Genomic DNA, 14,519 nt, shown 5'->3' with positions numbered 1-14,519 from the left:
CATTATTTTTTTTAATAAGATTATTCTTTTTTTGTATTTTTACTTCATTCTTTCCTATTACAAACTGTATACTTGTAACAGCTCGTGATGGCCTATTCCGACAAAAATATGAGAAAGGCAAGATCAAATTGGAAACCTGCTACATATTTTTATTAATTCATCTGCCCATTATTTAAACAGATTTAATCTATTACAGGTCTGTGATGGATTGGCATTCTGCACAGGACTGGCTCCTGCTTTCTGCCCATTGTTGTCAAGATAGGCAGACCACACACAGACATCAGGTTAATTTAGAGATGGTAATTAACTTAACATGCATATGTTTGGGATGTGGGAAAAAAATAAAATATACAGTGAAAATCCACAAAGATATATTAGAACATCAAAGCACAAAAGCAAAGAATCCCACTACAATCCCTGTCTGTACCACTAGCCAATGTACTGGTATGCTACCCATGCAATTTAATGAATAAAAATTGAAGTCTTCATAGAACTGTATTTATTGTATAATTGGAATCACACTCTGTGATTTATTTATTATATGTATAGCATGTTTTCTAAAAATATATATTTAATAAAAAGTATTATTTTAGTACCTGGCCTTGTCCCAGCCACTGTCACACCGAAACTACAACCTGGCAGCAATAGGCAAGTAACAGGATTTTGCCATAGGTGCCATTAGTGTTCATTACTGCATCTTTAAAAACAAACCTAATATTCAAACAAACAATGCCGAAAAAACTTTATATAAGCGGAGGTAGGCTGAATACAAAGGGAAAATAAATAATAACATAGAAGACACACTGTTTCCAAAGGCTGTGACACAAATAGAGTACCATGTTACCTGATTCACTTGATATATTTACTGTAACTTATGCTTGATATTGGAAAAATTCTATATTACTTGAAAATTATGTATTCACAACATTAATTGTCAATGATTTTAATTGTTTTAATAATGATGACATTATCGTATGTTGTCATATAAATTGAAAGTATGAAAACCATATGTATGATTTTCATTTATTCATTTCACTCCATAAAAGAAAGAAAGACAGCAGATTTGTAACTGTCACTACCCATTTTTTGGGATTCTTCACTACAAGCTTCCAGGTTGAGGAGAGTAATGGCTTCTCTAATTTCACAGTTTAAAGTAAACATTTTTGGTTGATCTCTCTGTTATTGATTCTCTTACAACAGGGAAACATGACTAATTGAATCTTCTGTTTTTGTCCTAGATGTCTGGAGGGATATTCTCTCCCATGGACAGTTTCTGCAACATTGACAGTGCCAACTGCCACCCTTTGGTCTGCCATCTATGTCATGAGCAGTATGAACATCCGTGTCTGCTGGACTGCTACCATACCTTCTGTGCCAGTTGTCTGCGTGGACGAGCTGTAGACAGTCGACTCAGTTGTCCCCTCTGTGGGTAAGAATAGGATAAAGAATGTTGATACTCCTAGAGGATGTTATTCTTGATTCATCATGTGTTTCATTCATATGGTTGACGTTGCTTTACCCTGTCTGCTAATTACTTTCCTTTGTCTGCAAATTAAATATCCAGTGTGATCACATTCTTGGCAAAAAACTAACTTCTCACAGCATCAGAAGCAAAGTTGGAGAAGATAGAAAACACAATAGATCACATTGCTCTTATATACAGTACATTGTTCCATGTTTATAGTTTTGGGACCAGAAACCCTAACTCCAGAAATGGGCTACTTTCTGTACAGAGTATGCATGTTATTAAGTCTGTTTAGTTTTAGGTATTCCATTGAACTTCTAGGACTGAAATCTTGCTCATACCAATTTGTGCTGATTTATGTGCATGGGAATGGGTGTTTAATATGGCTAGTAACAGACACAGATCCTAGAATATAATCCTGGAAAATGGATGGGTGGATTGAAAGTGTTTAAGTATGATGTGATTAAACCTTAAGGAAGATCATCATCAGGCCTAAGTGATCTGCTATTGTCAGACTACCAGCAAAGAAAGCCTTTTACATCCAAGATCTGAGATGATGCACATCTATTGTAGAAAAGAACTTATAATAACAGTAAAAAAACAAATATTTATCACCTATGTGGGTATTTCAAATGAACCTACAGACTGGTGTTATTCTCAATCATAACAGGAAAGAACTAAAAGCATACAGAGTTACAGTATTTCTTGATTGAATAAGAAATGTGAATACCATTAAAGATGTGTAAGTGCAAATGAACCACCAGCATATTCAAAGGATACAGTTTGGGCATGCACTGGCCCTTGGTGCCAAGTTTCTCCTTTAACAGACATAATTACTCTCATCTGAGCCAGAGACAGCTGCACAGCAAATCCAGCTCTTGTTTTAGAACAGGAGGAATTCAGGGTGAGGTGAGGAGTAGCATGAGTTGATCAGTACATAGCATTGTATTGTATAGTCCAAAGCGGATGGACAGCAAGATGCCATGCAGTGAAACTTGGAATTTGTTTTTTACAGTCATTCCACTAACAACATTGTGGTCAGCATGAGATACTGATGGTGCAGTTCTCCAAAAGTAGTTAAGCAGATTTCTGCTCAGCAGGCTGGACTTAGTCCGGAATGAAGAAAATAGAGAGCAGAGGATAGTGGTTTGCAATAGAAATGCAAGAACCTCTCTTGAAAGCTATTGTATCTTGCAGGTGGGTGAATATGAGAAAACACTGAGGGTGATGGGAATATTCTGATGTTTGAATGTGTTGTGCATGCAAATGAATGCTGATTGACCTGGAGAGATGATTCACTCCTCAGTTTTATAGTGTGTCTACCTGTCTAAAACCAGAAAAAGTGAATGAGCAGCCCTGCCAAGACATTGTATCTCTTCTAATTATGCAAGTATCTGATAGGAATAAGCAAAATGTTATCAATCTGTATAAATCTCTTAAGTTGTTACTGTTGCTTAATCATTGTTGCTAATTACATTTAATTGTGTTACAAGCTGACCTAAACCTCAGCTGCTTTACTGTCTTTAATTATGTTCTTAGAAAATCTTGGTGACATAGTAGTTGTATAGAAGGTGCTTCACTGCTTCAGAAATCTGGGTTCACGTCATATCACAGTTACTGTCCGTGTGGAATTTAAATGTTGCTCCTGTGTTTGAACATATACAGGCTTCAGTAATAGCATTTATCGAGTACAAGATAGTGAAATGTGGGTCATGAGTGTCTCATCAAGTAATACTGGTAAGGTGCTATGTTTCTGCTGTCACAAACTTCAAGCTGTCTTTTCTAACCCAACCTTTACTACCTCCCCCATTCATCATGTTTCAGTACTGTAATGATATGCAGACTGATGAGGAAGATTTAAGGATTACCAGTCTAGTGACAACCTGAATTTCTTGGTATGAGGAAAGGGATCGATAACCGTGTAGTGAACTGTATAAATAGTGCTTCACTGCCACGTGTCTGACCTTTAAACATTATTAGACAACAAAACAAACCAGCGAGAAAGCAGCAGATAAATATAGCACTGGCTCAGGAGTGCCAATGAAGGGATAAGTTCAGTGTTATGTTGATTGTGGAAATGCTGATTGTTCCACAACTAATTCTAAGAAGTAACTTTTTGTAGATGATGATGTCTTGTACCCCTTTACTTTGTTTATATCAGTAGTTGTCAGCCTCTCTTTTTTGGGAGTTACTTAAATAAAAGGTATTCTGTGTGAACAGGATAACTATTTTCTTTTTTCTCTGACATGTAATACATTACTAAAAACACATAGACTAAACTAAAACGGCGTCAACAATGTAGGTGTTCATAAAAATTCAAATTCATTCATTTATTTCTTGTTTTATACAGCATTCTTTGGCGTGTCATTTTTAATTGTAATTTTGAGTTCTACACAATTCTTTCCCTCAGCCATAGTCAATATTGTATTTTCTGCTTGTCTAGAAAATATTTAATCACATAACTGATCAAACAGAGTTTGTTGAAAGTCATCTAATTTGAAATCATTGTAGTAGTTACATCTTAGAAGTCTGTTTAATATTTGAAATATTAGACATATTAACTGAGTGCATTAAATTCAGTTTAAGTGGGACACTTAACAATTCACATTTTTCAAAACAGTTTTGTAATCTAGAGGGTTTCTCGTTTTATTTCCAAAGGCATGTTTGATTTACAGCCAATTTCAGTTTGGTGGCAATTTGTAGGAGGTTTCAGATGTGCATAAATATGCTGAGGAAAACTAAAAAGAGACACTTATGTTGTTAAATAATTGTGCATGATGTTGTGGGTCTATGTGTTAAAAAAAGTTTGTTAGTTATGCAGCCTTTTACTGTTGTAATGTATATTTCACCTAAGCCATGCTTCTGTAGAGAGCAACAAATATCTCTCTATTATAAAAAAAAAAATCCTGGGAGAGAAAAACGGGAGACGAGACGCGATCTTCACATTAAGATCACGGAAGACACTTAAAAGATCTGCAAGACGAAAGAGAATGGCCACGGAGCATCTCGCAGAGGCTTTAAACATGAGACTTTGTGCCAAGAGATTAACCCAGGGCCATCTTGCGATGACGTAGAACATGAAATTTTTGCAAGACACATCCTACTTACAACCAATATCAAATAAGACCACGGGCAGCAAAACACTCAGTCGTGTGAGTGTAAGGCTTTGAGCAAACCCAGATCCTGGGCTCTCCGCGCATATAAAGTGTATAAGGACAATACGTTATAGATGAAATGTCGACGACTAAGCGAAAAAGGAAAAGCAGCGCAAAGAAAAGAGACTCAAAAGCGTTGGAGAGAAAAAAAATGCAAAAAAGAAAAAGAATAATCAATGTGTAAATTCAGAAAATAAGGAAAGTAATTATCAGCCCAGAACAAATGGAATTGAAAAAAAGCATGTCCAATCGGGCTCAGAATTAAAAGACAGAGTACAAGACAAAGTAGAACTTCATAAAGACGTTCACAAACGTTGGCGCTATACACATGTGGATAAATTTAAAGAATATGAAAATAGGAAAATTAGAAAGTATAAAAAAAGAAAGAAAAGATTGCAGTCGTGCAAACGAACGGAAATTATTACTCGAAAAAAGGATAAAAATCACCACGGACCAGGACCAAGCGAGGTCAGAAATAAAAGACAGAGTAGAAAACAAAGTAAAACATCATAAAAAGGTTAAAAAACAAGGGGGGCAAACCCATGCAAAGCAGGTTAGAGATAATGAACACTGGAATTCAAAAGATTAAAAAAAAACATAGGCACGAAACACATGCAGAGCAAGATACAGAATATGAAAGTAGAAAAAAACAACAGTGTCAAAACAAAGAAAGTAAACATCGCATTAGCGCAAAAAAAGAGAAATTATTATTCGGAGAAATAACAAAAAGGCGAATAGAGATCGAATATATGGACATAGGTGATATGTCAGAAGTAAATATTGTAAGGTTTGAAGTTTAAGTCAGAGAATTTCACAAAAGTGGTTTACCTCACATGCATTTATTGGTTACTTTGCAAAAAAAATATTAACTGCTGATGATGTAGATCGTTTTGTCTGTGCTAAAATTCCAAACTGAGAAACCTATTCTGAATTATGGTACAAAGTCATTAAACACATCTCTCACTGACCGCATTTAAAATATTCAGCATATTGAGACTCTAAAGATTCCAAATATTGTTTTTACAGAAGTTCTGAAATAAAAGTGAAATTAATGAAATAGCAATAATGCAAAAAAAAAAAATCTTAAAAGGGAGTATATGGAAAAACAAACACGGGGGTTGGCGAGCAAAGCAAGCAGGGGGCAAAGCCCCCTAATAATCAAAAATGACAACAACACAATGGTTTATGCTTTAAAAGGCCTTGATTTTTTGTGGTATTTACACATTTACACTTAGTTTACATTTGTGCACAAATTATGCATATGCATCTTTTAGCTTGTACTAGAAAGGTAACACACTATGTGAAATTCATTTTTCAGACTATTCAAATCCACAGTAAAACTACAAAACTACAAAAACAACCAGTGACACCACACTGGGGGGCTTTACTGGCTTAAATCTCTGATCTCTGGTGTTCAGTCCCTGATCTTCGAAAACCCCCTGCTATTCAATGATATCCAAATATGACTCATTTGAAACCCCACAGGGGTGGAACTCCCTTCCACCCTGTTCTCGGTCTAACAGTCATGTACTACTAATAAATACAATCGGAGTGGAAGGGTGGGGGCAAAGCCTATGATAAAGAGATAAAACAACCAACACACCTGACAGCATTTATTTATAGCAAATTTTCATACACAAAAGTAGTTCAGAATGCTTTACAACATGAATAGCTAAAAAAGAGTTACCAAAAAGAAATGGAAAAACTAAAGAATAATAACTTATAAAAGGTACTTTGAGACAGTCAAAATAAGAAAGTAAATGTCCAACTTAAAAATAGGAGCATTTAGATTGAGACAAAAATTAGACCCAACATTGACCCCTGATTGATCACTGATATATATATATATATCTATATATATATATATATACTAAAAAATAGGCTTCGCAGCGGAGAAGTAGTGTGTTAAAGAAGCAATGAAAAAGAAAAGGAAACATTTTGAAAATAACGTAACATGATTGTCAATGTAATTGTTTTGTCACTGTTGTGAGTGATGAGTGTTGTTGTCACACACACACATAAACATATATATACAGTATACATATCTATACATATACACATATATATACACACACACACATATATATACATACATATATATATCTACATATATACACATACATATACATACACACATACATACATACACACACATATATACACACAAATACATATATATATACATACACACACACATATATAAACATATATATACATATACATACATATCTACATATATACACACACAGCTATTTCATTATCAGTGCAATACGCTGCTTGTTAAAATGGATAACTCCCGCTCTTACGTGCAAGTCTGCGTGGATATTATGAACTATCGTATTTGTTCAAGTTCTATTTAAATTTTAAATAGAAGGAATTTTTATTTAGTCGACAGAAATATCTTTGGTAGGAATGGTAAAAACAGACAGGAATATTATTCCTGAATAAATCAACTCAAACCTTAAACAACTTATAATATTTTGCTCTCCATAAAAATATATCCTGTCTAAATTATACAAGTTAGAAATAAAGTAAACATTAAAAGAACAAACATTCAAATTTCTTTACTCTTATGTAATTTTATATAAAAAATAAACTTAGATTTTAAATATCCCAAAAGATTTTGCTCTCCATAAAAATATATCCTGTCAAAATTATACAAATTCAAATATGAACATGCTGCATAACAAAACCTGGAAATATAAATAAAATGTGTTCCTTTCAGCAATAACAAATTAAATCATTCAGTTGTCTTTGCTCATATGTCATTTTAGAGCTGGACGCCTGGCATCTTTTTTTGGCAACAGGTTCGTTTCTGTTTGGTGTGAAGTTCTGTGTTGTGGAGATTCTCAGGATGGACTGCAGGTGCTCATCAGTGAGGCGACTCCTGTGTGCTGTTTTGTTAGTCTTTATCACTGAGAAGAGCTTCTCACACAGATATGTGCTACCAAACATGCACAAGGTTCGAGCCGCATGTAGACGGACTTTTTTTGTTCTTCAAAGTCACCAAAGCGCCGTGCAAACTCAGTGCGCTCAGTTTATCAGCAAAGTGCGTATTTGGGAACACCGTAGTGACGACTTGGTTTAACATTACTTGGCAACATGAAAGTAGGGCAAGTTGCACTGGTGCATTTGTGTCTCCCATAAAAGCAGCTTCACTTGAAATCACTTTGTGATTGTGCACGGGTAAAACGTCCGCTGAAGTGTCAGATTCTTATTTAATTCTTCTGCTTTCTGTATCTTCTGCATTGCATTGAGGTTACCCTGATGTTTTGTCTCATAGTGCCGTCTTAGATTAAATTCTGTAATTACAGCCATTAGCTCCACAAATGAGACACACGGGTTCAGTAAACATATACTCAGCCTCCCATCGGTTTTTAAAGGCTCTATTTTCAGAATGAACTTTTCTCTCCAGCATCGTGTGAGCTAGCTTCGCAATAACTTGCAGCATCATAAGCTAGACTTGATTAACGCGGTAAGTGTTCGGCAAGGCAGCTGAAGCGCTGCATTATGGGATCTGTAGTTTATTGTGTTACCAGCGCTTCATATACCTGGGCCATTAATAACAATAATACGGTATATAAAATGATCTCGCAGGCGGATATAATTACACGCCGGGCCGGATGTGGCCTGTGGCCCTTGAGTTTGACAAATATGGACTAAATAGAACTTGAAAAGGTATATTTTTGAAATGTGATCGTGCAATTCAGATAGAGTTGACGCGCACTACAGCCTGCATCCTCTCCTCGCTCTTACTTTTTTACCGTTCATCTAATGAATACACGGAGTATGGCTTTACCAAAACAATCATTGATGGCGAATAAAGTATCCATTATTCGAGTATGTAGATCGGGATATATTTATACACTAGCAGAATACCCGCGCTTCGCAGCGGAGCAGTAGTGTGTTAAAGAAGTTATGAAAAAGAAAAGCAAACATTTTAAAAATAACGTAAGATGATTGTTAATGTAATTGTTTTGTCATTGATATGAGTGTTGTTGTCATATCTATCTATTTATATTTTATATATATATATATATATATATATAGCAAAATACCTGCGATTGGCAGCGAGAAGTAAAAAGAAAAGGAAACATTTTAATAATAACGTAACATGATTGACAATGTAATTGTTTTGTCATTGTCATGAGTGTTGCTGGCATATATATATATATATATATATATATATATATATATATATATATATATATATATATATATATATATATATATATATATATATATATATATATATATATATATATACACACACAGACACATATATAAACATATATATAAATATATATATATACACACATCTATACACATATATATACAGTTATGTTATATATATATATATACATATACACACATACATATATATACATATATACACACACATATATATATATACATACTGTATATACAACATATACATATCTACATATATACTGTATATACACATATATATACAAATCTACATATATATATCTACATATATATATATTAGGTGGGACTCGATTAAAAAATTAATCCAATTAATTAGAGGCTGTGTAAGAATTAATCTTGATTAATTGTATGTAATCGACACGTAAATTTGCCCCAAATCGCAAATGTTTTTTTTTTTAATTTAAAACGGTTTTAGTGGGCTTACAGAATCAAATAATAGACATGGACATGAATATTGTAAACTGAAGCTGTTTTAATTTCTGAAAAAAAAGCTTTTAAACTGCATTTGAATTCAAAACAGAAACAAAAATATCATCCCTGGTTAAAATTGGGCAGACTTAAAAATAAAGTGGTAGTTTAAGTACTTTAAGTACATTTTCAGAATAGTATTGTCTTTAAATAATAATAACCAAAATTTCAACATAAAGTGCAGTTTTCTTCTTAAAAAAATAAGTCAGAAACATAAAAGGTAATTTGACCAGCTTACTCTTTAAACTCTGAGTAACATTAGCCAAAATTATTTTGTACATTAGGCTAAAACAGTGTGATCATTGAACATTTTGTAATTAGATGTATTTAGAATTACTAACGGTCACGGAAGTCCAATGATCCCCAGTAAGAGCCACAAAGTCCGCTTTCTGTAATGCATCTAATTTTGCTTGCTTTTCAGTGTGCACAAAACCATGCTTTTATCAAGGCTTCGCTGGAAGTCGAAATGATCAGTCGTAGGAACGCGCTTTATTCCGACTCTAACATTTTTGTAGCTGTGATGTGTGCATCAGTGTAATGGATGTACCAGGAAATCATGCATTGACAAAAGTTCCCGCTTGGAATTGAAAGTGTGATTAAATGCGTTATTTTTTTTAACGCGTTATGGAGTACATGCATCGAAGCTTCTCAGCTGTGCTTGTGCTAAGAAAGGGAAAATTTTAAAATTTTAAAAACAACGTAACATGATTCTGCGTTAACCTAATATTTTTCATACGTCCCAAACCAAGGAGATGCGAAGGTAAAATGAATCAGGTAGCGCTACATAGTCAGTACACCCTCTGGAATCGAACCTCAATGTCGGCGTTAGAGGCTTAAGACTCTACAATTAGCCACAGCGTGTGGCTTGTCTATGCTAAAGTATGTATTGTAGATCGGGGTATATATATACATTTATATATATATATATATATATATATACCCGTACGCAGTGGAGAAGTAGAAGTTATGAAAAAGAAAAGGGAACATTTTAAAAATAATGTAACATGATTGTCAATATACAGTAATTGTTTTGTGAGTGTTATTGAATGTTGCTGTCATCAAGGATTTGATTATCATTATTTCTTTCAATCAGGCTCGTATTTGTAGGATGTGTTCAAGTTACATTCCGTGTTTGTCAATCGTTGTAAAGATAAGAGGTTTCATTCATTGATTAGTTCCTTACTGCATCAATAAACAGCTCGTCTTCCTTTTATCTGTGATGTGACAAACTGCATGCACGGGTTTTTGTTTTTTTTTTTACACTGTCTTCCTTTAGCAGGACATTCACTTTTTCCACCGTGTGCTTTGTTTCCGCAGTAGCTGCACTTATGAATATGATTGTATGTATCAGACGCTTCATATTTTTTTGCTGCCTTCTCAATTGTGTAATTCGGTTTTTGTTCAGCACTCTTTGGAACTGTTGCTTTTTGTCTGCGCATTGCGTCAGTTCACGTGAGCCGCTTGGTGTTCTTGCATCGAAGGTTCCCAGCTGTACTGGTGCCATCTCGTAATGTCAGCTAAGACCCGGCACTTAAAAGTTTCTCTCGCAGTTTCAATGAGTTTGTGCCAAACACCACCCTGACCATCTCATCTTCCTCTGCATAAGCACAGTCCTTCACCCGTGAACATTTACCGGCAGTGTTTGTATCGGATTGCGCTGATGGACGGCCTTATATGGGCAGGCACTAAATTACAAACGCTAGTGGCAGCCTGTCTATGAACTTAATTTAATATAAACTTACGGTTCACGCCGTGCTTTGTTTCCGCATATGCATCATTTGCTTCATAATGTTTTTCTGCCTTCTCAATTGTGAAATGGCGTTTTGTGCTTGGAGTTCTTCCTTGTTCTCTACGTACTTACGTAGAAGGCGTGATGATGTCACAGGAAACTCCGCCCCCCACGGCCATCTCCAACTCAAGACTCCATTACATTATATGGGGAAAAGTAGCTTCCAGTTATGACCCTTATGCGTAGAATTTCGAAATGAAACCTGCCCAACTTTTGTAAGTAAGCTGTAAGGAATAAGCCTGCCAAATTTCAGCCTTCTACCTACACGGCAAGTTGGAGAATTAGTGATGAGTCAGTGAGTGAGTGAGTCAGTGAGTGAGTGAGTGAGGGCTTTGCCTTTTATTAGTATAGATTTCTTATCACACCGACCTCGTTCCATGAGCTCATTCTGCACCTGTCCTCACTGTCCATTGTTCATCTCTAGTTTCTGTTTTTGCTTATTTCTTTCACTGGCCAAGGCCAGTACAGACATTCTCTGTCTTCCTTTTATGGGCTTTCCTCTAGTCACTTCCTCTTTCTCGGACTTTTAAGCTGGTTTGTCTGATGCTCAAAGCTAAGGTTTAATTAAAAAGAAATATGGGATATTTTTTTATTTAATAATTTGCTTACTATGCTTGACTTGCCTTAATTTCTGCGCTAAAGTTAATTTCTAATATATTCTTCTATATTTATTTATGCTAGTGCCTGAATATACTAATTTTTACTTTCATGCATTACATCATTGTGACCTTGTTTATAGCAAGAGGCTTTTGCTGTCTTTTTGCTGATTCACCATTTCAGCTGGTTTCTCACACGTCTACCAAGGCCACCTTTTTCTTAGCTCCCTATCTTGCCGACCACAGGTGCACGGGCAGTTTCTATGCATCATTCTTGTCCTGTTCTGTCCTTCTTTCCCACACTAGCAATTCTGCCTCAAGCTTTAAAAAATAATGCAATATGACTGATTTTTTTAGTTAACCATTTGCTTGACTTATCTTATTTGCTTAACATTCTAATTTATGCTTAATCGAATGTTTCAGAATCTTTTAATTACTTTTATGGTTATTTATGCTAATATATAAATTTTTCTCTTCCATATTTGGCGAAAAGTTTGAGGTAGAATTTTATTGTCTTTAGCTTCTGTAAATGTTACTAATAAAAGGGGAGCTAGCTGAGTGGAGAATTTCTTATAAAATTCAGCAGGGTAGTCATCAGGGCCTGCTGCTTTCCCACTCTGAAGTGACTTTATAGCATCTAGTAATTCTGATAGCACCAGAGGTTTATCCAGTTCCTCTGCACTGAGAGTATCTATTTGTGATATCTGTAATGCATCCAGAAATGCATTAGATTGTGTCTTGTCTTCTTTAAATGCAGCAGAATATAAGAATTTTTAGTAGTCTCTAAATGTGTGCATTATATTTTTATGGTCAATAATTTTGTCATTTTTTAACGATGTTAATTTAACAATGTTAAAAATTAATCACTCACTCCTGTAATTTAGAATTGCTTTGGGTGCTGCCATTTTCTGGTTTCATTTGCACTGTACTTGAAGTCAAGTCATGATACCATCAACATGACCACATTTAAGAAGGCTTGGCTGTTGGACATTTGGTCCAAGATTGTGGCTTTTAGCCAACCTTTTAGTGATCTCTTTTTTTTTATATTGGAACTTCTGATTCACAAATTAATGCTCTGTTTTCTGACTATAAGTTTAGCATTTTGACTCGGGTGATTTGTTTACACATCTCCTGGTTGGATTCTCAGCCTGGTTTTGACCTTGATTCATCACCTGGTTCCTCCACTTTAACTGCTACATCCTCTGTGCAGTCAGTACACTTGTTGCTGTGCTTTGAACAAACTGTATTTGGGTTTTATCTTTCTTAGATAATCCTGATAGGTGGGTTTTCTAAAGAGAAAATCATGGATGAACTTTACAGCATCTTGAAGTGATAGAAGAAATCTAAATACTGTTTTTTTCATAACTGAAGTAATGCAGATTTAATAATGTTATTAATGTATGGTTTGAAATTTAGCTCTGAATCTATTTTTATGCCTAGATGCTTTATTTTTGGCCTTATTTGTAAAGCCAGATGACCTATTTTATTTCTAAGATCTTTAGTTTTTGCTGCCAGTGATGGAAATGTCTTTGTTTTTAATTGCTGTGTTTAAAGAAATGAATACTTATCTCTTCTGTAGTTCTAGTAAGTCACTTGATCTTAGGATGTAGAGCCTCTGGGCCATCTGGTGCTGTTGTTTCCATAGCTATGCTACATCACTTTATGTTTCAAAATGATCAGGTCTAATTGGAGCATGACCCATGTGGTACAACATGCTGTACATAATATCATGAATTGCTGACATATAATCAACACAATTTGCAAAGAATGATCTGCTTGTTATATAGCAGTGAAACCAATTCAAGTCACTGCCAGAATGTTCCTCTCATTGTCTAAGGACTGTTAATAAGAATGCCATGATCTGTGGTATCAAATACTGTGCTACCGATTTAATAGAACAAGCACTGATATATTATTTATGTCAGAATTACGCTGTAAATCATTAACTACTTTAACCTTGGCAGCTTCTATATTATGATTTAATCCAAACTCTGATACCTATCCAAAGCAGAATTAGTGACATAATCATCTAATTGTTGGGAAACCTTTTCTAGAATTTTATTTTAAGAATAAAACCTGGATATAGTTCTAAAATTGCCCAAGATATACTGTAACAGTCAACATTATTTTTCTTAATTAGTGGATTAACTTTTGTGGTTTTTGAAAAATTTGGAAAAATACCAAATTCCAATGAAGAGTTAATAATATGTTCAGGACATGTTTAATTAGTTAGTTACAGACTTCTTTACAAACCCTATGAAGACTGAATCAAGAACACACTGGATGATGTTAACTGAGTAAGCATTCTATGAAGACCAGTTAGGCTTATTTTAGTAGTGGAATTTAATTCACTGTGTCTTGTAACCATAAGGGGGTGCCAAAGAGCCTCAAACCATAGACACCATGGCACAGTAACACAGCATACGTTGTCTGAATAAAATGGATATTTATTCCAGAAAAGCACCTTTACACAATCTTCACACCAGTTATTATTTACAAAGCACAACTAATACTCTATACAAATCAATTCTCCCTCCTTCTCCTCCAGTTGGGAAGCACTTCAGGTCCATATAAAAAGTAAGGTGGTCCTCCTCCGACAGTGCCCTATAACGATACCCAGGGACCCTGACAGGGACTGCACTTCCAGACTCCAACTCCCAAGCATCCTTATTGGTGCCCCAACTGGCGCCTATATGAGGACAACTGCCACCTATCATATTAAGGAATTGAACTGCTTCTGACTCCTGGCTATCTCTGGTCCATCCATTAATTTACACTGGTCAGGTACAAAGTTATTTATTTGATCCTCTTCTCCT

At 35.0% G+C, this 14,519-nt stretch overlaps 1 protein-coding gene across 4 annotated transcripts in view; it reads left to right on the top strand.

Moving 5' to 3' along the window:
* rnf207b (ring finger protein 207b) overlaps positions 1–14,519 on the top strand; it is an 82,361-nt gene that overhangs the window by 663 nt on the left and 67,179 nt on the right. For 2 of the 4 annotated variants that reach the window (XR_005634060.1, XM_039756160.1), the window contains exons 1-2: positions 197–299; positions 1,239–1,429. Coding sequence is in view for 3 of the 4 variants with exons in the window: in XM_039756160.1 (XP_039612094.1) it covers positions 204–299; positions 1,239–1,429 (287 nt within the window). In the remaining variant the exon portion in view is untranslated. Of the gene's footprint in view, positions 1–196; positions 300–1,238; positions 1,430–1,751; positions 2,663–14,519 lie in introns of those variants that run through there. The other 2 variants (XM_039756161.1, XM_039756162.1) reach the window with 2 other exon arrangements.

The sequence above is a fragment of the Polypterus senegalus genome, chromosome 6 (assembly GCF_016835505.1).
Source record: "Polypterus senegalus isolate Bchr_013 chromosome 6, ASM1683550v1, whole genome shotgun sequence".
Classification (NCBI taxonomy): domain Eukaryota; kingdom Metazoa; phylum Chordata; class Cladistia; order Polypteriformes; family Polypteridae; genus Polypterus; species Polypterus senegalus.
The sequence above is the reverse complement of the archived record's forward strand: the minus strand, read 5'-3'. Positions and strand labels throughout refer to the sequence as shown.